At 36.2% G+C, this 27,518-nt stretch overlaps 1 protein-coding gene across 7 annotated transcripts in view; it reads left to right on the top strand.

Moving 5' to 3' along the window:
* wake (ankyrin repeat and fibronectin type III domain containing protein wide awake) overlaps nt 1–27,518 on the top strand; it is a 284,830-nt gene that overhangs the window by 210,006 nt on the left and 47,306 nt on the right. The window contains exons 1-2 of one of the 7 annotated variants that reach the window (XM_089734491.1): nt 12,223–12,871; nt 22,981–23,791. The exons of 3 other annotated variants lie outside the window; for them this stretch is intronic. In XM_089734491.1, the coding sequence (XP_089590617.1) occupies nt 23,128–23,791 (664 nt within the window). In that variant the 5' untranslated portion in view covers nt 12,223–12,871; nt 22,981–23,127. Of the gene's footprint in view, nt 1–12,222; nt 12,872–22,484; nt 23,792–27,518 lie in introns of those variants that run through there. 3 more of the 7 variants (XM_028177563.2, XM_028177564.2, XM_089734492.1) reach the window with 3 other exon arrangements.

The following is a 27,518-nucleotide window of genomic DNA, read 5'->3' on the forward strand; positions in this document are numbered from 1 at the left end:
AAATACTGAGTCATTTTTTTGTAGTTAGATGTGTGGACGAGCTCACAGCCCATCTGGTGTTAAGTGGTTACTGAAGCCCATAGACATCTACGACGTAAATGCTCCACCCACCTTGAGATATACGTTCTAAGGTCATAATAGTGTAGTTATAATACAACGGTCGCCCCACCCTTCAAACCGAAACGCATTACTGCTTCACAGCAGAAATAGGCAGGACAGTGGTACCTACCCGCGCGGGTTCACAACAGGTCATACCACCATTAATTACGCAAATTATAATTTTGCGGGTTTGATTTTTATTACACGATGTTATTCCTTCACCGTGGAAGTCAATCGTGAACATTTGTTGAGTACGTATTTCATTAGAAAAATTGGTACCCGCCTGGGATTCGAACACCGGTGCATCGCTCAACACGAATGCACTGGACGTCTTATCCCTTAAGTCACAACGACTTCAAAGACATTAACAAACAAAAGAAGGCAAAGTTAGGCGATGCAGACGCTTAGGAACAGAAATCGATATAATTACTTCAGTGCGCCACGAAAGGTACCTGTGACGAGCATGGCAGTCAACGTGTTAAGAAAAACGATCTATTTTTATTGAATGAACCCGGCAACGCTTTCGGCCTGATTTCTAGTTGTTAGCGTATTCTGAAGCCAATGAAACCAACCAACTCATAGACCTCAAGATACGATTAGTTCGTTCTAAGTGAATAATAACATAAGTAACTATTAGGATTTTGTAAAATTTAAAAATAGGCGTTAGTCAAGTAAAAAATTATGATTTGCGTAATCACTGGAGGACCTCTTGTGAGTCCGCACGGGTAGGTACCACCGTCCTGTCTATTTCCGCCGTGAAGCAGTAATGCGTTTCGGTTCGAAGGGTGGGGTAGCCGTTGTAACTATACTGAGACCTGAGAACTTATATCTCGAGGTGGGTGGCGCATTTACGCTGTAGACGTCTATGGGCTCCAGTAACCACTTAACACCAGGTGGGCTGTGAGCTCATCCACCCATCAAAGCAATAAAAAAAAAGTCTGCACAATATTAAAATGTTGACGAATTTAAACCCTAATCATCCGTGACCACGAGAATAATATAATGACAATAATAAAAGCGATATTAAACAGTAAAAGCAGTTTTAATAAAGAGACGAGAAAATTACTCGTAGTAATCACAACGTTAATACCGCCGCTCACCTTGGGACGTAAACTCATAAGTTTCGAATTGTGTACTAAAAACATATATAGCTGTCTCAAACCTTCGAACCGGAATGCATGACTACGCGGCAGAATCAGGCAAAAAAGAGCTGGAACCTGTCTCAAACCTTCGAACCGGAATGCATGACTACGCGGCAGAGCCAGGCCAAAAAAGAGCTGGGACCTGTCTCGAACCTTCGAACCGGAATGCATGACTACGCGGCAGAACCAGGCAAAAAAGAGCTGGAACCCACTATTGCGGACGAATATTACACCCTAACACCAATATCGTATCGTATCTCTAATGTGGCGCTCTGCTCTAACCGCGAGAATATTTATAGTAGTGGTATTGTTATATTTTTAAGAGAATTGGTTTCATTTTCATTGGATAAATGTTAGTACTCTGTGAGAGTAAAAGCATTGATGATATGCTTTCTGTTATGCAGTTATAATAGATAGCAGCTTATATTAAAAAAAAAACCAATTTCGGTAATTTTTTGGAAAATCTGCTATACCCAAATCCCTTCAAATCCCGTTCGCAAGTACATGTCTTGCAGTCTACACTAAAGACTAAAATAAATAATCAAATTTTATTTGTTCATCCTGGTAATCTGAAATGCACATAAATACACCCTGAGAAAACGACAACAAACGATAAAAGGACACCCCAAATAGTTTATGGGAATTCCGTTATACGTAGTTTCCCGACCAACCCTCCAGTAACGGGTGGTTGAACTCCGACATATGGCTAGATAACACAAGCGTACCGTGAACAGAACTTCCTGTTCATAGTCTCACTGTTTATATATATATATATATATATATGTATATATTTGTGTCCCGTATGTACGTACACGTGTGTATTAATTTGCTACGATATACACAATAATACGTATGCGGGACATTCATCGAAGGATGTGTCCCAAAACACTTCATTACGGGTCCTCCTGAGCCATTAACGATGCTTTTAGGTACCACAAGCACCGGTCACCATCCTCGCCGAACCCGTCGCTTGCGACGAAGGACTCGACGAGCGAATTAACCCAACAGACACAGCCCACTGAGGTTCTCGCCGGATCTTCTCAGTGGGTCGCGTTTCCGATCCGGTGGTAGATTCTGCGAAGCACTGCTCTTGCTAGGCCCAGTGTTAGCACCACTCCGGTTTGAGTGGACTTACCAACCAGCCTTCTTGAAGAGCGGTGTCTCCGTCCTAAGAACTGTCATTCGTTTTCGTTTGCTAACGTCAAGAGAATATTTCTAAATTGTTCTAAGACAACAAACGTGATTGGTGTACTCAATATTACTCTTAGCTCGATCACCCTGTTCGCCCCAACGATGTCTGACGATGGTGTTAATAATTGTGGCTTCTTCGATATATTAAAATCTTAATTTGTTATCACCAGTTTATGTTATAACTATTTCTCGATTTTATCTACAGAGCTTAGAATGAAATTTACGTCGGAGAGCGAATTCTGAGCAGAATAAGGTGTATCCCTTCTTGCTATTTCTTTCCCTTGGCTACCCCCTTGGTGGCGGTATTCACATTTGGATGTCTCTGGTCTCCAGTATTCATTTAAAACATGGTGGTTCGTGACCCCGTCCAGCCATCTAGTGCATTTTCGAACTAAAGTCGTCGTGGCCTAAAGGATAAGACGTCCGGTGCATTCGTTGTTGCGATGCACCGGTGTTCGAATCCCGCAGGCGGGTACCAATTTTTCTAATGAAATACGTACTCAACAAATGTTCACGATTGACTTCCACGGTGAAGGAATAACATCGTGTAATAAAAATCAAACCCGGAAAATTATAATTTGCGTAATCACTGGTGGTAGGACCTCTTGTGAATCCGCACGGGTAGGTACCACCGCCCTGCCTATTTCTGCCGTGAAGCAGTAATGCGTTTCGGTTTGAAGGGTGGGGTAGCCGTTGTAACTATACTGAGACCTTAGAACTTATATCTCAAGGTAGGTGGCGCATTTACGTTGTAGATGTCTATGGGCTCCAGTAACCACTTAACACCAGGTGGGCTGTGAGCTCGTCCACCCATCTAAGCAATAAAAATTTAAAAAAAAACACTAGTCGAATGCGTAAGTACATACTTTGAATTTTCAAAACGCGTTGCTTATGTTCAAAGCCGCTGCGTCAAACGCACTCCATCTAACGTCAAATAATACGTTTAAATATGTATTAAAAGGATCGCACAGACGTTGCGTTGCTCGTAATGATTCATTATTAACGATGTACTCACAGCCCGAGTGTGTTAGTGTAATAATGGCGAACGAAGTTTTGACTGTCATTATGTGGGTAATTTGTTTCTTCATGTTGCCGTTCTGGCGAAACTAGTTTTCTGACTATAGAAAATTGTAGATCTTTGTTTTTTTTTTTCATTGTTGTTATTTTTTTATTCATATAGCTGAAATAGGCTATCGAGAATTAAAGTATGTAGAATGCCGTATTTTCTACGTCGAAGAAAAAAAAAGCAAAACCAAATTAATTTGATACATCACATCTGTACACGGTCCTTCACGAAGAATTAAATTATTTTCGCGGTGTTTTAGTGGAACATACCCTTCTTTCAATGCGAGTCGAAAATCATCACGTAGTAGACCCGTTCCACGTGAACTGTCTTTTTTTTCCTTCCTAAGCTGATAGATAGCCTTGAGAGGCTATATTAGCGTTACCCTACCTAGCGTGTAGGTAAGCTCTTGGGGCTCAAACCGGAGGTGTTGCTAACACTAGCCCTAGCAAGAGCAGTGCTTCGTAGAATCTTCCACGGGACGAACTGTCGTAATTGAAGCGAGAGCAGTAATAAAGTTTCGCGAATTTCGTTTGACATTTAATCTGTTGAACTCGTTCACAGAGTAAGCCTCATCACCTACGCAACAATCTGCCTCCCACATCGCAAATACAATTAATCAAGAGAAATAAAATTGTAATGTAAATCCCGCATTTACATAATCAAATCACACGGCGTGGTTCGCTGTTGACGGTACTCTTTTTGTGTGTATGTTTTGCATAATTTCTGTATTTGCACGACGCGCTGCCGATGAAGCGATCTTAGAGATGATGTTTGAGTTTTCAGTACCTATTCGTAAAGTCTTATTCTCACAGTTATACTGTAAAGTGCATAAGGCGTAATGACTGTAGATGTAGTAAATAGATGTTGACATACCTACTGTTTTTTTTTACCTGTGCTGATAGCCTTGAGTGGCTATTTTAGCTTCTCCTTGACGTGTAGGTGAGCTCGCGGGGCTCAAACCTGACGTTGTTGCTAACACTGGCACCGGCAAGAGCCGTGCTTCGCAGAATCTACCACCGGATCGGAAATGCGACCCTCTGAGAAGATCCGACGAAACTCAGTAGGCTGTGTCTATGGGTTAATTTACTCGCCGAGCCCTTCGTCGCAAGCGACGGGTTCGACGAGGACGATGACCGGTGCTTGGGGTACCTAAAAGCACCGTTGCGTTACTTCAACATCTTTGTCGTGAATTCCATTCAATATTATAATTAAAATAGGTGAAGTGGAAAAGAAAAATAAAGAAAGCTGACTCATCAGAATGCTTTATAAAGTAAGCGAATCAAAAACTTTTGAATATTCCTATATATTCAAATAAAATTTACAGCCGCTTCAATTCGAGGGTAAATTCGAGATCCTCGTGAAGAGTGGGGGAATTTGTTACGAGTGGCCCGTCGACGGTTACGAAGCAAAACCTTAAACGATCTCTGCAGGTTTAGATTTAATTTGGTTTACGCGAAATGATTTTATGTTAAACGAATCTATCAGAATAAGTATTAAGGTTCTTTAAAGCGTACCGAATAGGTGAAAAATAATTATATCTAGGGACATTTTTTGCAACTTTACAGGAGAGAGAGCCATTTGAAGTTTAAAATTGGGAAAAAATATCATAACAAAAAAAAACTTCAGCTGTTTGAATGGAGTAAACTTAATTGAAGTTCCAATCAAAAAACATCGAACTGTTGATGCTTATACCAAATAAAAGGTACCTTAAATTACAGAGTTAAATGTCGCGTATTAAGCGAAATGTCGCTTAATACGACCCCTCGAAATGGTATTCTCGATATTATTAGAATACGATTAATTTTGATACTAGTAACACAATTAGTTTATTTAAATAAATTAACACAGCGTTAATAACTGACTGCAAATTGTGAGTGTTCTAGAAAATCTACGTTCTTGTTCTTCTATATCGTTTCACTCTGCTTGCCTTCGACGGGCAGATTCGACGCGTCTAATCGAGGCTATTCTGATGGACTCAATTTAGGTTTTCCTTACAATAATACTCATCGCCATTGTCAAGGCAATATATACTGATTACCATTATTAGAGATTGTAGCATTAGATAATACCGTCATCATTGCGGTATTAATCTAATATCATAATACGATATTAGTGTTACGCCGGTAAGAGTAACGCCATCTATCGCCGAATAGTCGAACGAATATCGAAGGATCTAGTAGCGCCTAGAACGCTCGAGAAGTACAACGCCATCTATTGACATATGGCGGAAACTACTACTAGAGATGTGTGGAATATTCTCGATAGCTCTAGGGATGAGGTATCGACTTTAAAAGCGTTGCAGGGATGGCACGCAGTCAGTCAGTAATCAGAACTACTCGAAGTGAAACAGCGAACGGATCACCTGAAGCGAAGCGGAACAAGCGAATTGAGAGTTTTAAAGTGTTTATTGAGTGTTTTAAAGTGTTTGTAAAATGTTTAAGTGTTTTAAGTGTTGAATACAGTTTTTAATTTGTAATTTAGTAGAATTTTTTATTTATCTCGAAACCCAGCGCGTTACATTAGTTACCTACACGTTAGGGTGAAGCAGAAATAGCCTCTCAAGGCTATCAGCATAGGTAGGAAAAAAAAAGTACGAACGTAAAATCGAAATAATGAGAACCTAAAAAAGCGTATTTTCAAAAAACAAAGCTACATAAGAAAACACCGGAGTAAAATCAATATATGTATATTGTCAAGGTTCCTAGTAAAACGCACGTCGCAAGGAAGCACGGCAACCTCCGACAATAAGCTACATCCTTCAAAACACATCGCCGTTTTCCTTTTTATCATGGAAAACACACAACACATTTCCCACAAACCTACACAACTAGAAGGAAGACAATTTTAAACTCTATGCTTGTTGTAATAAAATTACAAATGTCTGAACCTGCAGCTACAGTCATCAGCGAACCGAAGTGCCCTCGACCTCAGCCTCATTAGTAGAGGGGATCTCATTATTTACCAGCTCCATCTAGGGGTTGTTTCGTCTCGATTGCTGTTTTTTTTGTTCATTCCCGACCGTGACAATACCGACTCTCAGTATGCTTTGAAAGAAATTGAAGCAATTGTTAAAACTTTAATATATAAAGAAATAAATTACATTCGATTTGAAATTTTGGATATTGAGTATATCGAGGGGTGAAAGATTGGTTAAGCGACATTTCCCTATGCGACATTTATCTTTGTAATTAAAGGTCCGTTTTATTTGGTATTAGCATCAACCGTTCGGTGTTTTTAATTTAATTTCAATTATGTTTACTCCCTTTCTGAAGAAGTTTTTTTGTTACAATATTTTGTCTTGATCTGATCTCAGCCTCTCATGATTCGAGGGAATGCAAAGTATGGGGGAAAATATATTTTAGGGGGTTAAAGGACGACGATACATGTGCCACAAGCCGTTCAACTAGCATTAGTGGTATGAACGATTATTGATTCAAATTCGCTCACTGGTTGGTAGACGTAAAAGAAGTAATGTATAGTTGCTGCAAACTACGACTGCGCGCTGGTCTTAGTTCTGTGAGTGACCAATCTATACTTTTATACTAGTAGTAGGACCTCTTGTGAGTCCGCACGGGTAGGTACCACCGCCCTGGCTATTTTTGCCGTGAAACAGTAATGCGTTTCGGTTTGAAGGGTGGGGCAGCCGTTGTAACTATACTGAGACCTTTGAACTTATATCTCAAGGTGGGTGGCGCATTTACGTTGTAGATGTTTATGGGCTCCAGTAACCACTTAACACCGGGTGGGCTGTGAGCTCGTCAACCCTTAATTTATGGTCTGATGCATGTGACAATAATGGCGTAGGTACATAGCATTGGCAATTCATCGGCTCGAAGATGGAATACAATAATAATAATAATAATATAATAATAATAATAAAAGGCTATCAGCATAGGTAAGAAAAAAAATTATTAGATTCATTCGCGAAGCAGCTACTCTTGTGTTGCTAGGTCTCCTTTCGAGGCGCTCGGGTAGCTGTTAGCAAATCCCACCCTTCCTGGCTGAACCCTCGCTCGCCCACCTGTCCTGGTAAAACTGGAAAGGCCTCCGGGCCACCAGTAATCTCTCAAACATAAAAAAAAACTTAAAACGAAACATAACCTAACCTCTCTTTAATCTCCGATTCTTTCGATAACTCACAAGTTTAAAAACAAATAATCGAGATAACAATCGTTCTCAAGCAGCTTACATAAGGTTAAATTTCTCTTAATTTACTGAGATAAGTAATAGCTTGGGTATACTGTCGAGGGTATTGTAAAACAATAGAAATATTTAGTTTAACACAATCCTACTCCATTGTTCGTAACTATATAGTTGAAATGTATTGCAAAGATCACGCTTAGCTGCAAACGAGCGAATTGCGAATTGAGAAATCGTAACCCGTACAATAAGGTCTCTCCATCGATCTCAAAGTTTTTTTATTTATTAATCAATCCTTGTTCGGGTGAAAGAGCTCAAGATTAAATTAATGTGAAGTGGGTACAAGAGCCCACAGAGAACACAAAGTTAAACTCACCTTGGTGGTAGGACCTCTTGTGAGTCCGCGCGGGTAGGTACCATCACCCTGCCTATTTCTGCCGTGAAGCAGTAATGCGTTTCGGTGCCGTTGTAACTATACTTGAGACCTTAGAACTTATATCTCAAGGTGGGTGGCGCATTTTCGTTATAGATGTCTATGGGCTCCAGTAACTACTTAACACCAGGTGTGCTGTGAGCTCGTCCACCCAACTAAACAATAAAAAAAAAGTTTGATGGAAAAACCCGAAAAACGAAAAACCCCTGGTTCGCGACAGAAGTAGGCAGAATTAACAGTAATAATTCTGCCGATAGAAATGTAGATGCACACAAACATACAGTGAACCTGAATATTTTTATTCTCGCTGTCCTGTTTTATTATTCATTTCTACTTGAAATTTATTTGAATAGGAACGAAACATGAATTTCTGTTGTATGTAAGGAACGAATACGAGTAGTTACGAAAACTTTCTGAATATATCGACCTATTTTCGGTTTCGTGTGCTTGTAACTTACATCTGTGCTGACTATAAATGTTTCAGGATTTACTGGTGGTAGGGTATTATGTGAGTTCGCGGGGGTGAGTTCCACCAACCTATGCCGTGAAGCAGTAATAAGTTTTGGTTTGAAGCCTCGGGCAGCCGTTGTACTGTAAAAATTTAGACTTCATTTCTCAAAATGGGCGACGACATTGACGTGGTTGATGTATATGGGCTTCGGTGACGACTTTACACCAGGTACGTCATGAGCTCGTCGCACCCACACATTTCAGTAATAAAATAAGGATCAACATCAACTCCGTAAACAGTTCGAAGCCGCATTTTGTGATTATAATAATAATTACTTCCCTTAGCGGCGATTGAAATAAGAGAGCGTGTTATTATGTTTGATAAACGATTGATGTATTCTTGCATCGGCTTAAGTCGTTATTGAGCTCCAAGGCTTTGAGAAATAAGATCGAATTTGCAATGCCTTGGAATTTATGTATCTTCCTTCGAACGCTAGAAGCGCGTGCTAGACTTTAATTGACAAAACCCTAGTTTCGTAACAAAAAAAGCCCTATTACAATCACGAACTTATCTTCTACATGTTACGGCTCATTTCATTATGGCCATTCAGAGTCAAGATCGCCACTACAAGCATCGATTCAAGTAAAAGTACTATATATATAAAACCGTTGTCTGACCCGTTCTCTGTACAACGGTGGTAATTTTTCACGGCACCAGCGAGCAATTAGCGTCATTTTAGATAAACGCGCGCACTTGTATAATATCCACGTTTTACGCAACGACCTTGGGAGTTTTAACCGACTTCAAAAAAGGAGGAGGTTCTCAATTTGACTGTATATTTTTTTATGTTTGTTACCTCATAACTTTTGACTGGGTGAATCGATTTTGACGATTCTTTTTTTATTAGAAAGCTGACGCTTCCCTTAAATTGAAATGGGACCATTTCGATTCAACTCCAGTTCTAATAATGGTATCCATGAGAAAACCATAAAAGTCTTAAATTTGCATTAAGTACGTGCGCGACAAATAGTTGAATAAATCAATAACGCAATATCACGCCAACCGATTTCGATTATTATTGTTTTTAGTGTATATTAATTTGTTTTGGAATATCATTTTTTTTTTCTATTTGAAGTCGGGATTTTACTAAAGCATGCCTATTTACAATTATGTTTTTTTTACGTTTTGCAAATGCAAACCGTATATTCTGTGTTCTCTTTCTAATGATTATGATTCTCGGGAATTAAAACGATCTTTGGTTTTTGAATCTAAAGAAATCTTTAGAAGAAACGGTACGGTACGGCTTGAGTGATGAATGTAAGCTACCGCCATACGGAAGTAACTGTCCGAGCCCCAAAAGTGACTTGGAAAGAAAAGTAGCTGGAAACAGCTCCTTCGATATCAATGAACTCCCCTATGATGTAATTAAGATGTTGATATCGTATAGAATAACTCAGAATATTCACAGGCAACTGAATATTTTTTTACTAACTTAAACTAAATATTCTACAATTTTATTATAAATCTTTGTAGCCTCGTTTCCTAATGATTGACATTATTTTTATTATTAATATTATTTAATTTTATTAATTTTATTTGTAGATCTTGATATTGAACCGCCCTACAATCATTCCACGTTGTTTATTACCGTTCCTGACCTATGTATGCTTCATTAATCTTGATATTGGAACATTTTTGCTTACATACGCAAACTAAAGTACAATGAATACTAAATATTTATGTGAAATATTAATTTATTCACACTTGCGCAATGAACTAGCTGTCAATAATACAAAAGAATTTTCGCAAGTGGGCAAAAAATAACAATGTTTCTCACTTTTATTCCACGCCATCTGTCGGAAACGAAAAGAAACAAACAATTTCCGTCGTGTTTCCCGTGTTTTTAGATGTAGGTTATAACGCATCTGTTAATTAATGTAATACATACAAGCTTTTGAGGTTTTACAAGGCAAATCTATTTATTAATAAGGTCACTATAAATAATTACACCTGGGAGTGTCCTAATATTGGACAACTATTACAATAAATAACCACTGTTAGATAACAATAATTGAAATGACAAGTAATCAAAGCTACATTAAAGTATTACTTACCCTTGCAATTTTTGATACTACATATTAAATCTCCAGCTTAGTTTAACGAATCTATTTTATTACTATGTATAAAGTTGTATGTAAAACTAAATAATAATAAACACCTGGAATAAATCTTAGATAATTAAATAATCTAATAATTTTAGGGGTAATTGTTTTTTTCTGCAATTCTATTGGTTTACAATTAATTAAATATTTAATTATTTATTCAAATCAAGACTTAGTAATTTGCTAACTCAAATCCAACGAATAGACAACATGCCGCCATGTTTTTTAATTAAAACTACGTACAGGTATGTACGTAACGAATACTAATTTATTTTGCTTGTTTTATGCGAAAAGAATAAAATATTTTACTAAAATACAACTACATACATGGATTTTATTTAAAAGATTACCCTATTTTCATTCCGTAAATGCAGAATAAATTAAAGCCACACAAAACTTTTAAAATGTCATTTAAATTCACAAAATCATATAAAACTAATTAATTTACTGGTGGTAGGACCTCTTGTAAGTCCACACGGGTAGGTACCATCACCCCGCCTATTTCTGCCGTGAAGCAGTAATGCGTTTCGGTTTGAAGGGTGGGGTAGCCGTTGTAACTATACTCAGACCTAAGAACTTATATCTCAAGGTGGGTGGCGCATTTACGTTGTAGATGTCTATGGGCTCCAGTAACCACTTAACACCAGGTGGGCTGTGAGCTCGTCCATCCATCTAAGCAATAAAAAAAATTGATGTCTATGGGCTCCAGTAACCACTTAATGTCAGGTGCGCTGTGAGCTCATCCACCCATGTAAGCAATAAAAAACATTATTAAACAACTCATCTATACTCTATATCTATACTAATATTATAAAGAGGAAAGATTTGTTTGTTTGTTTGTTTCGAATAGGCTCTGAAACTACTGGACCGATTTGAAAAATTCTTTTTCCATTAGAAGCCGACATTGTCCCTGATGAACATAGGCTACTTTTTTTAATTTTTTTTTTTTTTTCATGTGTGTTTTAATGTTTCCGAAGCGAAGCGAGGGCGGGTCGCTAGTAGCTAATAAAACAAGTATGATATAACAAGTAGTGTCAGACATGCGTGTATGCACGCGGAAGATTGCGAATGTGAATAATTAATGCAGAAATATGTAAACAAAGCATTTTAACGTTCTATTCTTTTTGATTGTAACTTTACTTTCTCACGAGATTATTTAATAGCAACTTCGAATACCTAACGCAAGTTTTCGAAAGCACTGGCTTCATATATATTTAACGGCCGTCTGGTGTAGTGGTAAGTGACATGGTCACTACACAAGGGGGTCGCGGGTTCGAATCCCGCCAAGGAAAGATATTTGTATGATAAATATAAATGTCTTTTCCAGGGTTATGGATGTATATTAAATATATGTATGTGTATAATAAAAATCTTACATTTATTTCCGTTATCTGGTACCTGTAACACAAGTTCTTTACGAACTTATCACGGGACCAGTTAACGTGGCGTGATTGTTAGTAAATATTTATTATTATTATTTATTATTATTATTATTTATATAACATTCCGCTTTCTTGACTAAATACCAATACAATAAACGTAATATGAAAATGAGCGATTCAATCGATTTATTACACTGATTTGCGCAAGAGCAATGTCAATTATTGTCAAAGTTATAGAGTTGATTAAACGGGTTTGTCAGTGAGTTCTTGTTTTCATTCAAAGAAAGGACGTTGACTCGCGCGTACGCTATTTTAAACGGTTGTATTGGTAGCACTGCGCTGGCGCTGATGTTGAGTTGCCGTTTCATTGGCAGCACTGCCGCTGCTAACTTCACGGCGTACCAGTTGACGCGAACGTTACGTTAGTTATGTTTTGAACGGACATGTTTGATTGTTACTTTTATTTCAAAAAAAAAAACAAATTATTCAATGGATCGTATCAATTCAACTTTTGTTAATGCGTTAGACTCATTAGTGATAAGTGATTGTGTTTTAATCGGTGCAATTAATAAACATGTAACGCGGTGAAAGTGTGGTTAAATCTGAATAGATGTGTTCGTTAAATCATTATTAACAATCGCATGTTTTAGTGCAATTAGGTGAAAATCACATAATATAAATTTGGTTCAATGCGGAAATATACCGTTTTAAATCAATAACATTGGCTCGAGATATCGTTCCATCCGGCGTCAGACCTTCGACTGTTAAGGCAATAAACCTCGTAGACCAGAACCCGGCATAAACTGTAATAAAAAATGTTAATTTATTTTTAGAGTTGTAAAAAACTGTCCTAGGACATAAAAATGTCTAAACTTGAATTTAAAGGTGCTCCGATAATAGTGATGTTCGGAAGCGCTAGATTTACGTTCCAATTATATTTATTGCCTGAAAATAGTTTTACCCATAAATTTAAGAATAAATGTTCAATTAAATAAACTCCAAACAAAAATTTACGACATTAATATAAAGTATTGGATAGTAACGAAAACATTATTAAACCGATTATAACTATACAATTTTTTTGTTGGAAACAGCCTTCAATTGATGGCTTTAATGTCTGTACGAGTAATGTCTGATATAACCTAATTTCTGATATAACACAAACCTTAATTTTTGTATAACATAAAGGCTATGCTGTGGACAACCTTAGAGCTTGCAAGCTACAACTATTAAGTTTTTCCTATTTCGAAATTTTTAAGGCTCTTTAATACTCTTTTTTTATTTATATGTTTTTCCACACCAACTTTTTTTTTGGACTTGTAGGCAGAGAAGCATACGGCCCACCTGATGGTGAGTGGTTACCGTTGCCCATGGACTTCAGCAATTTCAGGGGCAGAGTCAAGCCACTGCCTACCTCGACTTGAGTAGTTTAACATTAATTGCGATGCAGTATAGAACCGTATACCTATTTGATACTTGGGCAGAGCCTTGTGCCCTTTGCTTTGGAAAAATGAAACCTCTAACCGCTCCACACCTAACGGACGATACGCTAGTTTAACATCGTTAGTCAAAGCCAAAACAATTTATTTTACATTAAAATTCCGAATTAATAGCATGGAATAATACAAAGTCAGATAATTTTCTGAGGCGCATGATTCAATTAAAGCTATATTTACCTCACAGAGAATTAACCGGAAATTTTCTGTTAATTAACTACTTACGTATCACATAAGGAACTAAAATAATTTCGTTTTTTCATGAGTATATGAATGTAAATAAGCAGACGAGCTAACGGCCTGCCAGTTTTAAAGATATCACTGGAGCCCGTAGATTGAACAGATCACCATCGCCTCTCTGGAGACAAGAGTAGCTTCAGTAACAGAGATGTACTCAAAAAAATAATTGGGCTTGAATAGACGTCAAGCTGGTTGTTACTGGTAAGGCTTCTATTCAAACGACCATCTAAACCATTTGAAGAAAGACAACGCTCAAGAAATACTTCCGAGAGGAGTGGATTCCAAAATCGGATATTACAAAAAAGATCTCTTGAAACGCACTGTATATATGATTGTAGCGGTTCCCAAGAGCAAGAATGAATGAAGTCATCTTAATGCAGGTTCTGCGATGATAAAAAAAGAGAATACTTAGAACATACGTCTTATACGGCGCTTTAAAGCGCAGAGTAAGCCAAAATCCTTCAATAAATCAAGAGTCTGAAAAATGCGTAGTAAGATAAATAAGTGCTACTGAGCTCATACGTCTGCATATAGTCAGGCAGACGTCATCACATCACCACATCATGTTTATACCTTTATTTGAAAATGAAAAGAGGTCAAAAATCATCAAGTCTGAAAAATATAGCTACGTAAATATTAAAATGCTGAAAAAAAAACCCAGAAATGTGGTTTTCGATTTTGAAATAATAATCGTTAAGTATAAAAATCTTCACAAATAAAAATGGGCCTCGTTAAATATCACGTATCCATTTATGCTCCAAATAATCTGCTTGCTAATCATGTAAATATATTTCAACTAGTAATTCCGAAAAATAATCACAACTAAAACCCAGTTTTATTTTTCATAATCAGTAAATATCAAACATCATTCGGGCACAGTAACTTTAGTCGTCCAAAATGTTTAGCTACTTCCTTATTATGCTAGACACTGCTCAGTATTATTCACCTTATTTGCACCACTCCCGATCACTTCCCGTTAGAGTTAAAGAAGAGAGATAAACTTAGAATTCAGCGCTATGCACTCTATCGCGCAGGTGAACCTACTAACAACATTTCATTCTTCCTATAATCACATATAAATTATCCGAATCATGGCGTAGAATAATTTTCTAAATAGTTATTCACAGTTTACTGAGAGTACGATTTTTATATATTTTCAGTAAAACACTTTCATCTCGAAGCGCGTACATTCTATTCATATTCTCAGTAAAATTTAAACAAGCAAAAATACTTTTACGCTGTGATCCAAAATCGAAGCAGAGGTTGAACATTTTTAAAGGCTTGTACATTTTCTAAAAATCGATAAAAGTGAATGCACTGGAGATGAAGTAGTTAGATGACTTTCCAATAAATATATTGGTCAGGCTATTTTACTAACTTATGCCCATATCTTCGGATACGAATTATCGAATGCTTCCTTAAAATGTTCATATATTTCATACCTAAGTAGAAAATCTAAGAGCACAGTAACAATCGGCAAGGGTACAAATTTTAACAATTAATTAAATCAAGATCTCCTTGCGAGAAACTTAAGCCTCCTTGTAGCGCCCGAAATCAAGAATTTTAAGAAAAGGCAATAATTTAGAACAAACAAGACGTCTGAATAAGCAATCAAAACGTCTAGAACATTCGGAAGGGACACAATTTACATTGAAATTTCTAAGTTTGTTGGTATTGAACTGTAATTTAATAAATCGACCGTAAATTTTATTCAAACTAAGCATGTTTTATTTTTTGCGTGCTTATAGAGCACGGGCTATCGCCATCCTATCGCCCTGCTGCTTGTTTTTATGTGTCTAAGCAGGAAGACCAACCCTCTCTATTAGTTATTAACATTATATGAATTATTCCACCTACCTAAACACGAGTTCAAATCTCAGTTTCTTTGGAGTAACATCTATATCCTCCTTAACGAAATGCCTGGTTGTTTAGCGTCATATGTAGGTAATTAGGGGCGTAGTTACAACAAGGACACCACCGCACTAGAAAAGTTCGTCGGCACTACCACAATATCTGTAAAGGGCTGTTTTCACTGGTGGTAGGACCTCTTGTGTGTCCGCGCGGGTAGGTACCACCACCCTGCCTATTTCCGCCGTGAAGCAGTAATGCGTTTCGGTTCGAAGAGTGGGGTAGCCGTTGTAACTATACTGAGATCTTAGAACTTATATCTCGAGGTGGGTGGCGCATTTACGTTGTAGATGTCTATGGGCTCCAGTAACCACTTAGCACCAGGTGGGCTGTGAGCTTGTCCATCCATCTAAGCAATAAAAAAAAAAACTTCCTACATCAGTTGCTAAATCAGCTGTACTTGATTGGAATACGAATGGACCATCCCTGAAATCATCGCACATCGGTCCGCAGACCTTAACTGACCCTGAGGCTTGGACCTTACGGAATTTAAGCATAAGCTATTGCTATTTAAAAAAATGTACCATTCATAAATGCCTCCTAATTTAATTATCAAAGAAATACCATTGGAAATAAGATATTATGTAATCCTGTCACACCACAAATACCGTAAAATGTGACGAGTAAGATAAATCTTATGCGGCTTATAAAATATGTAAATAGGGTTATCAACGTATATAATGTATGTTTGTGGAAAACTTTTTTCATGAACCTCATTATACTTTTAAAATAGTCTTTTTTGGAAAGTTAGGTAACTAAGGTAACCGTTTTCATAGTAACTTTAGTCAAATCAACGAAGTTTCGTATTTTATAAAAGCGCTTTATGAAAAAACAAAGGCTTCATAATTTAGGTACCATTAGATAAAACATTATGAAACACGAAGGAGTCACGCGATCGTACATTTGACCCACTTTTAATAAACTAACCTTAAGTACACTTCATTAACCACAGATAATTCGACACCTCCATGCAATAAAATTGTAACTCATTTTTTGAGATTTTTGGTAAGAGTAAAATGAAAATTCCAAATATCATAGCTATTCAAGGTTTCACTCTACAATCTTCGAAAGTGTTGTTATCCTATGTTTTTAATGTGCACTATTGTCATGTACTTTAAGATTATAAAAAAAAAGTTGTTTTCATGGCTTTTCATGACTTACGTGAAAAACAATGCCTAGTCAAGTCACTTGAGTTACAGTGTCAAACATTGTATGTCTGAGTTATGTCCTTTATTTTTTTACTTATTATGTTTTTTATCTTTTCAAACAACTGTAACTCTGAGTTACAATTTTATTGCATGAAAATTGTATGTAAACGTTCAATTGTTTTTCATACAAATAATTGCAAATTTCTTAAAAATCCTATCATAATGGACATAAGTCACTATAACAGGATTAATATTAATTAAAATATTTGATTGTAAGACTAAAACTGCAGCTTACTGACAAAATTTATTAAAAGTTAATTAGAACAAACACTTATTAAAGCATTGCACGCAGTACCTACCTACCATTTAAAATCAGCCGCTAATGACAGGAATAACAAAAGAATCAACTCCATTTTCTTGTTTGGTAACATTAATAAAATAGAACTCAATAACAATTAATGTTCATCATCACTTTTGTTATCTTCAGCTAATTGAGTTGAATGTGGAAGATTTAAGTAAAATTCTGGAATCGCGTTGCACTTGCATAAACTTACGAGATCTTTAAAATTTCCTGTGGAAATTGGGAGTATTTTATCGTTGAGTAATATTTTTTTTATTGCTTAGATAGGTGGACGAGCTCACAGCCCACCTGAAGTTAAGTGGTTACTGGAGTCCATAGACATCTACAACGTAAATCGTAAATGCGCCACCCACTAAAACGGGTAACGGAATACTTTCTTCCTCTGGCTGTTCACATGAGTTGTTTCTTTAATTCTTGTCGATTTTTAATGCGTTTCCAAGCAAGGTTAATAGTTAGATATTGGCTGCTTAAATAATCATATTGGAAATATATTAAATCTTGGTTTCCTTTTTCTATTTTAATGTGTTTTAATTTAGACCACATTACTTTTTCTCATAACTATCCAAGTTGTTTTTATCCGTCAGAAGCCTTTAAAATCTAGAATTACATTCTGATCTAATTCAGCTACGACTAAGGCTCGCATGTTGTTATAGCACATCTAATTAAAGTGATCCATTGCTCTAGTACGTAAATAATTTGATTTTTGTTCCGTAGTTCAGTCAATGCATGCATGGCATATCCTTCAGATTGCGAATGTCCAACTTCAAAATAGTTATGTATAATCGATATGCCAAATATTTTACACGCATAGGAAACATAGCTATTATTATTCGGTTATGGTTTTGTCCGTCACAGCAATTAGAAAAAAGTTAAATATGCGAAAGCCTTCTTCATATTTCTGTTTAATAAAAAGAAACACAGCCTGTTGTCTCGTTCCATACGTACGAACATTCTTTGGACTTTCCTAAATTTAAGATGGTAAAATTATATACAGCAAATTTCCTTCTATAGTAAAATAATGAAACTTCAGACCCGGGTGTTGTCAAAACATTATGTAAGTCATAAATGGCTGTGACTATGCTTGGATTTCTTTTGGATTGAAACTTATAAGTCAGATACAGAGGTTTTGGCTTATGAAATTCTATCTTGTATTCTTTATAAAACATATCTTTATACTGTCTAGAATTTGACACTTGTTCTGTTGTACAATTAACTTTCATCCGATCAACATAAAGTCCATATAATTTAGAGTATGTTAAAAAGTATAATTTGTAAAGTATAATTTGAAAGTTCTTTTTCTTACGGTATGGGAATCAATTCTAGGGGTTAATGATAATAATTTCTGACAGAATCTTTCACTGCATCTGGGATCAGATTTGTTCCACTAGACTTCCTCTCAAATCCCTTGTTATAATTCCTGTCCCTCCTGCATCTATCTCCTTGTAAATAGTTTGCAACCACATGTCGGTAATACAGAGAGTGTCGAAAATCATATTTTTACAAAACCTTTTCTTGTCGCCATCAGTATATAAATAGTAATTAAAGGACCAATGACGTCGTGAGTGACAAATAACTGATGTTGTTATTTATTTTCGTTAAACTCTGTCTACACATCTACATACAAAATTTACTTGCCTTGACTCAGACACCAAAAATCTTTAAAAATCGCATATCTCGCCGTTTCCGATATCCTTTCTTTACAATTTTTAATCATGTAAACCGCACACACAATGCAAGTAAACTCGGGCGACAAGATCGTAATGCATCTTAGGGGTCAGGCCCACACAAAAACTAATATCAAAGTCCGTGCAAAAACATTGTAACTCAGGTTACAATGCAGTAGCATGGTATTTTATGTTCATAAACTCCAGAGTCATGCTGTGCAAAGATTGTAAATAAAGTTACAATTTTGTTGTATGTCATTGATTAGATATTCGTAATATTTTGTGTATTGTAAATAAAGTTACAATAACCTTGCAGGTTAATCTGTTTTTTTTGGGGATTTACAATGCTTTTACCTCTTTCATAAAATCAAATTGAATAGGCGTAGAGTTACAATTATTACACAGAAAAAATCCTTTTTCTTTTTGTATAAGAATAGCATTGTAACTCAAAATTTGTAAAAAAATGAGTTACGATGTTGTTGCATGGAGGTGTCGAATTGTTGTTGGGCTGTTTTTTTATTCGATGACTAGCTGACCCGGCAGACTTTGTAGTGCCTCAATAATTGATAAATAAAAGACCTAAACTTTTGTATAAAATAAACAAAAGAAATCCGCCCGACGGGGACACATCAAAGGACAAATAAAATTGTTATTTTTATTTAATTCCGAGTATTTTCATATATAAATACCTTTTAAACCTTCTCTGGACTTCCACAAATAATTTAAGACCAAAATTAGCCAAATCGGTCCAACCGTTCTCGAGTTTTAGCGAGACTAATGAACAGCAATTCATTTTTATATATATAAATAATAAATAATATAGATTATTAAGGTTCAATCAGTTAGGCATTATGGTTTCATTCCTATGAAGATTGTAAGATACTACACAGACTTGGAAAAAAGTATTTGTTAAAATATGGGAAGTTTAAAATCAGTATTCATGTTAATTCAAGATTATCCCGATAAATAATTTCGGTTATGTGAAGAAACAAATATAAAAAAAAAACATTCTAACAGATACATAAACATGAATAATATGAATGACTTTTGGTGCTAGTCTTGTTTCATTTGAGAACATCACATAAAGCTTTTTCAAGGATCCGTCAAAGTTTGAAAACAGAATAAAGGGTCGGGTTTTTTAGGCCCTAAGCACCTGCTACCTGAATATTGTGAGGATTAGAAAGAGACAGCTGCTTCAAATGTTTTTATTTATACATGCAGCCGTCTCTTTTTTCTTTTTGATATCTGATGTTGAACTGTCAACTCCGGGTCATTTGAAAGATAAGTTTAGTATTAAGCATAATTTGATATGATTATTGTAAACTAGAGGTCCCGCAGTAGTCGAAATTCGACTAAAATTAATTGGAATTGTAAGAAATACATGGTATGTATTGTGTGTAATATTTTCTTTATTGGTATAATGTCTCTTTTATGCATTATTTAAAAAAAATATTAGCATTGTGCACTTCTTCTCTATATTCTCTATAAGTGTGGAAAATTTCATAATCCTCCGTCCGCGCGTTTCGTAAAACGGGATACATAGTTTTTGCTTCACGTATTAATATATAGATAATTTATATTTAACATTGATTCGTGTATTATTTGTAAATTGAGTATGTAGATACTTTGGCAGTGTTGCTCAAAATCTATCATCAATGCTACGACGATGAATTGAAAACACTGCAAATTGAAATCGCTGCATTTTATTGTTTGAAATTGGATTTAAAACAGCGAGGTATTTGAATTGATACGACGCCGATTGAATTCTAGAGAATTCCTTGTGTTTGAATACCGAAAACGAAGCTGGTTCGAATTTCGAATTTCCAAACAGCTTCGCCGACAAATTCAACGCCTGCACGACAGATTTAATAAAACATATATATTCACTTGCAGAAATAGAAAAACATCTTTTTTTTTAACGGAACCATAACGCACGTTGGAAAAACGCCGCTGTTTCTGTAAATAGTCTGCATTCGACCTTATGTTTTTTTTTTATTTTTTTTTTCACTAAGCTTACAGTTGCGCTGGTTTCTTTTATAAACATTCTAATAACGATATTCATTACTGTTTGCAAGCTGTACTTAGCAATACAATATTCTCTGCTGTTTTCGCAAATTGAAGACACAATTAAAACTACTTTTGCGGTATGATCTCGCGTTAAATGGTTCCCCGGGAAATAATATGGACTACCTTTCATTACACTGTTATGTCTTGCCCACAGATATTAAATGTAGTTCACACATGCGTATTCGCGCGCGGGTACTTAGTAGAAAATAACTAGTAAGAATAATAATATGCGTATATATCAAATCACACCTACATCATTTAAATATAACACAATCAACGGCCCTACGTTAGTTTTTGTCTAGTAGTTTACTGCTGGTAGGACCTCTTGTGAGTCCGCACGGGTGGGTACCACCACCCTGCTTACACTTATATTAACAAAAAAAACAATCTAAACAAAAACAGGTCAGGTACAACTAAACACATAAACATCTTCTATGTACACTAGCGTTATAATTGTAAGAATTTCTGTACAATACTATCGCAACCCTGAAACCGTCAATGAAAGTGTTGCCATAACAAAGTTAAAGTTCAATATAAGTTTATCGGGCCCGAAGGCTTACTAAAGGGTCGCAACTTGAATAACTTTGGTCTCATTAGTAAGTTCGGGAGTAGTCCACAAAGCTAGTGAAACTTTCCTTCATGCTTAATAATAAACAGTATTGACTTTTAAGATTTAAAGCTCGTATAGACGTCTCAAGCTTTCTTTCCTTTACTTACGGTACTTTAAGTATCTTTTTTAGTATCTCACCAATAGTTCTGAATACCTATACATTAATCTGATAGTAATGATTATTTTATTTTATCATTTTAATTTTGCAAACTATCTCTGCCAAATGTTCTTGTAAACTATGGACACATGTACGAAGCACTTAAGTTTCTAAAGCAACTCTCGCTTTAGCTATTGTACGTCAAACGCACACACAGTGACAAAAACTTTTCCTGAAATAACACTGAACAAATGTTTAAAGTTTAAATTCAGTCTCACAGACAGTTCGAACCGGCAGAACACAAAACAAGAAACAAACAAAGTCATTTCAAACATATTAGTGTTAGATCCGTAACGGCTAGAAGCCTTCTCGTATCGTCTCCGCCTTTCAGAATAAATTATATACCACATAGATAAAAAAAATACTTAACTGAGTTTTATTCTGTCGGTCAATTTTATATCGACTTTTGTCACATTTACATACAGAAATGTTATTTTTTATACTAGCGACCCGCCCTCGCTTCGCTTGGGAAACATTAAATTTGGCGAAGCCCGCCATGTTGCGCGCGTTCCGATAATAACTGCAGGTGACGCCGCGGGGCGAAGCTAGTCTAAAAAAAGTAGCCTAAGTTACTCCTTATATCATCAGCTACCTATTAATGAAAGTCTCATCAAAATCGGTCCAGCCATTCCAAAGATTAGCCGGAACAGACAGACAGACAAAAATTGTAAAAAATGTTATTTTGGTGTATGTACCGTATATATATTCATATGCATGTAATAAAAAACGGTTATTTTAATACTACAAGGAGACACTCTAATTTTATTTATATGTATAGATAAGTAAAAAAAAACATTTTTGGTAGACGCAAAAAAAGCAAACACACGCCGTATATTGACAGGTTAGAAAAAACAACTTAGCATTGGGTACACGGCTATCAATCACGCCTCCAATCATTGTTCAATAAGTTTAAGGTATGATCAATCACATCAGCGCTATGTTTGGTCGCTCTGCATTCTTTAAAATCAAAGCTTCTTGCCTATCTCTATACCTACAAACGTTATGAAACTTCAATAATCAACTATCGACCGACTGAATCAATCTCGTGTTTGACACAAAGCGAAAGTAATCACGTTCTTAAAAATTATCTTTGTCGTCACAAATCACGACCGCGGCTCACCGTGGAATACGTATTCCAAAGCGTGGATATCTTATCAAATCAAAATTATTGTGCAAACGAGAACAGTTTATCGGGCAATCTCGAAGGCGGCGTACCGGGTCACAGCGAGGTCTCGAGCCTTACCATTTACCACTTCGTTCCAGCCACGCCATTCGGCAAACCGTTCGCGCTTCGAGTGAACGTCAGAACGCGCGACTCACGTAACTATCGTACTGTGAATAGAGTGCGCGAAGTCGATCGCGACGTGCAATGCCCAAGGCTCCGCGTGTCCCGCTACCCTTAGCAGGGCTATGGAGACCCTCCTCGACAAATTCAAAAGGGAGCAAGGAGGCCTGCGACGTTCCAGATCCGTCCGCGCTTCCCTGCGACTGATAGGGAACCGCTGGCGTTCGAACAAGGAAGAACCACCGGCAGATGATACAGACAACGTGAAACGGAACACCGTCGTGTTTACGAAGCCTATTTGGTGCGAGAAGGAGTACGACGACGTCGCGTACGCCGGCGTAAACGGTACGTACAAGCCAAAAACTCCGGTCATGGCGAAACGGAAAGTGGAACCGTTAAAACAGAGAAGGAAAAGTGGAGACGTGGACTTGAGTTTGAAGCCTCAGAGACAAAAGAAAATCGAGAAAAAGTTCAGTGATTTGTTCACGAATAAAAAACAAAAGAGTGTATCTGCAAAAGAACTAATTATACCAGAGAAGATACCCCCAAAGGCAGCCGCAATACTGCATATTCATGCGCCGGAGAAAGAAAAAAAGAAGAAACTTAAGTCAATGGGGAAATCTGAATCTGCTAAGTCAATGTCAGATTTTGTAGTTCAGAAACGTGTGCGGCGAGGATCCGAAGGGGATACGTTCCCTCACCAGCCAAGGGGCCGGGTCAACCCGGCGTTTGTGTACAGCACCCCACCAAAGGAGAGAAAGCTGCCCATGTCGCCGACTTCTTACCTGAGTACGTAAAACATTATTCTCTTCACGTTTTCTCACGATTTCGATTGTTCGGTTGTAATAAATAAGGTATAAATAAAGTTAATCATAAGCCATAGATGAGGTTTTCAAGAATCTCCAATGTTTTACTGGAAAAATATTTCGTAATGATAGCGTGACGTCAAAAGAGATTCGTGACAAACGAAACAGTACACAGTATAAAACAAAGTAGGTACTTTAATGAAGATTGCGTGATACATAAAATCAAAATAATTCGATAGCTTTTAAACTTTTATAATTCTCCCCAATATTCACTACACTAAACTAAAGCGCAGAGATAATTAAAATCACATTTATGATAGGGGTCGCCCTTGACCACTAAAACTGTACACGTTGAAAATAATATAGTGACAATAAAAAAACTTGAGATTAAATCGTAAAAGTAGTTTTAATTATGTTGCTACGACTTGCGAAAACCGAAGAAAATACAATAAAACCTAAACTGCAGTGATTAAAGTAATGCAAAATAAAAATATCATCCATAAATTTAATAGTTTTAGCATTTTATTAAAACGTCTTGATACTTCTAAAATTTGACTTAGTCTATTTTTATGCAGATCGACTGCAATTTATTAGGGAAACCAGGATTCAGTTTTACTTTAATAAATAGAGGCTGTTTTTATTTTATTCGCCAAAAAGCATTTTAATATTTGACAACATGAAAATTGAGATGGCAGTTCTAAAAACTAATTATATTTTCTTTTAAGACAACTTCGCCGCCTCCTTCGGTTGACTTCCAAACCGTTAGTAATTTAACTAAAAGAAATACTTCGAAAACATCAAATTATCTGCGTAAGCAGTTTTATCTGAATAAACTCAATTAAAGAACAAGTGTAGATTAATCGCTATTTAAATTTTAGCGATCACTGCGTATTTAAACGAGTAGATCATTTGCCAATTCAATATTAGCGACCACCGTAAATATTGCTTCTTTTAATGCTCTAAAACGGATTAAAATTTTTATGGTTGTCAATTTGTCATTATTTTAGTCAAATAAATATATATTTTAAGCGCTTTATGTTTTTTGCAGTAAAAGATTCACAATTGATGAGCTCTGAACTCACAGTCCAAACTAAGCGGGTAGATTAACAAAACAAGCTCTGAACTTCAAGCGGTCGCTCGGTCATTAACCCCAATAATTAATGCGGCTAGTTTGCTTAAGTAGACGTCAAAGAAGTTATCAAAAATGTATCTATTGCAATAGTGCAATATTGAATAGAATTGCTAATTAGGCGTGACAGGTAAAAAGTGTTGTTGGTTCTCAGCGGTCGTAGAAATGAAAACCATTTTCGTTCACCTCGAGAATACACGAATTGGAAATAATAGTATTTTTACAGTTCAGTGCTTTCCGGAGATGTCGTCGAAATATTTACAGCAAAATAAGTTGTCTTCGTCGATTTTGCGGTGCGCGGTGCTATGACATCCTTTATTTTCACATCCTCGATGGACTAGTTAGTGCCCCGGCATTGCTTATATTTATAATCACAATCTCGGGTATCTTCATTTCACTAAATGTTTTGACGCTAATCGAAGTCATAGACGCAATCAGAGGTCAATAGACGGTTTTCCACGGCCTACTGATCGTTACAATTGCAATACACGATTGAATGTACTGTAACTATGCCGATTTATTGAAAAAAAAAATTATACATTAATGAAGTAATTATCCAAGCTGCTTGTTTCATCGTTGCTAATTTCTGGCTAGGGTTGTCAAAGACACCATATTTGTTAGCTATGTTAATTTATTTTGTCATTTCATGTAGGTACCTAATATTATTACGAGGTCAGAGCGTCTTGAATGATGTGCATAGCGAGATTGATGGGTTTTAGACAGAAATGTTTGATAGCCCTAGGTCAACATTCACAATAATTTATATCCTGTTTTCCTAACTCAAGTTGTAGTCTTTTATTCCCAAACGCGGTTAGTCGTTGAAGTCAGATACGCGGTCGATATTAAACTACACCAAATCGAATTGAAGCATCTTGCTATGTTTTGTTAGTTTAATACAAAGGTTTGATACGCTTTTATCGAGATATTGACATTTGAAATCAAGTCTCAAGTTCATTGGAATATCACCCGACCCGGGACGTCTCCAAACGTGAACGCATGATTGCTTCGCAGTAAGAACGAGCCCAATGACCATCGGAACGGAAATAAGGGGTTTAAATCAAATAGAAGAAAAAGCACCCAAAGGGAACCTTTTATCTAAAATTTATAATTTTTTATCAAACTTTTACTGATTATGATGGATTAATATGTTTTGTTTCAAAAACAAATACTTTTTTTTCTCTTACGCTGAGACGAACAAGCATTTTAAATTAAACCTCTGCCAATCCTATTATTGAACATTGATTTTCAATTCGAATTTTTTTAAAACATCTGTCAATCGCAAAGACAGTAACATGTATGTGTTACATACATATTCAATGTAATTAGGACCTCGATTACAGTTAATAGTTTGTTTTATAATATTGTTCAAGTAATACAAAGCATTTCATTGCTTAGATTAGTAGAAGAGCTCACGTTTGACCTGGTGTTAAGTGGTTACCGGACATCAACGACGTAAATGCAGAATTCAATACATTAATCCGAAATGCATTACTGCTTCGTGCAAAATTAGATAGGGTGATGGTAACTACCCCTACGGGTCCACAAGATTCATATTAATACAAACAAATCCCAAATGAACATCCTTAATAAACAAAAATGCTTATTGATAGTTAATTAATGTTAGCATAATTGAACTGCGAAATAACTGAACGCTAAACCACGGACTGTTATTATAAATTTCGCGTTCTCTTTCAGGCAGCATGCAATTATAGAAATCAAATATAATAGAGAAGACTTAATATTTTGTACGTAGTAATTACATATTCAAAATAAAGATTATTATTTATATAAAAAAAAAACTGTTACGAATCTATTGAAACTATACTTGCGATTTAATTTAGCGTTTATTTCAGTCATAACATTACATGAATATACATTTAATAATGTTAATCGTCAGAAGAGCGAAATTTATACATCGCTATGTGAAATGATATTTGGTTTAAGTGACATTCTTGCAACGTTATAGGAGAGCCATTTAGAATTTAAAATTAGGAAAAATATTATAACAAAAAAACTTGTTTCGCTATTTAAATGGAGTAACCTTAATTGAAGTACAATTAAAAGCATCGAATTGTTGATGTTACTGGTGCAGGATCTCTTGTAAGTCTGCGCGAGTAGGTACCACCACCTCGCCTATTTCTGCCGTGAAGCAGTAATGCGTTTCGGTTTAAAAGGGTGGGGTAGCCGTTGTAACTATACTTGAGAGCTTAGAACTTATATCTCAAGGTGGGTGGCGCATTTACGTCGTAGATGTCTATGGGCTCCAGTAACCACTGAACACCAGGTGGGCTGTTAGCTCGTCAACCCATCTAAGCAATAAAAAATAAATAAATGAAATACTGTACAGACTTAATGTGTATTTGGAAAAGGGTAACCCCTTAGTTTCTAGCCAATTCTTCTCGGTGGTGAAACTGCATTCCGAATCGGCGCTGGTCATGACGAATTCGAAGCGTGAATCAAAAAATATCTTGATTTCTCATAGAAACCGCTTCCAAAGCCGAGACGGAATAAACTGCTTGCTTATAAAATACGGAAAAACAATTATAAATAACTAATAGAATATGTATATTTATACTTAACT

The sequence above is a fragment of the Bombyx mandarina genome, chromosome 17, assembly GCF_030267445.1.
Source record: "Bombyx mandarina strain Sakado chromosome 17, ASM3026744v2".
In the NCBI taxonomy this organism is placed as follows: domain Eukaryota; kingdom Metazoa; phylum Arthropoda; class Insecta; order Lepidoptera; family Bombycidae; genus Bombyx; species Bombyx mandarina.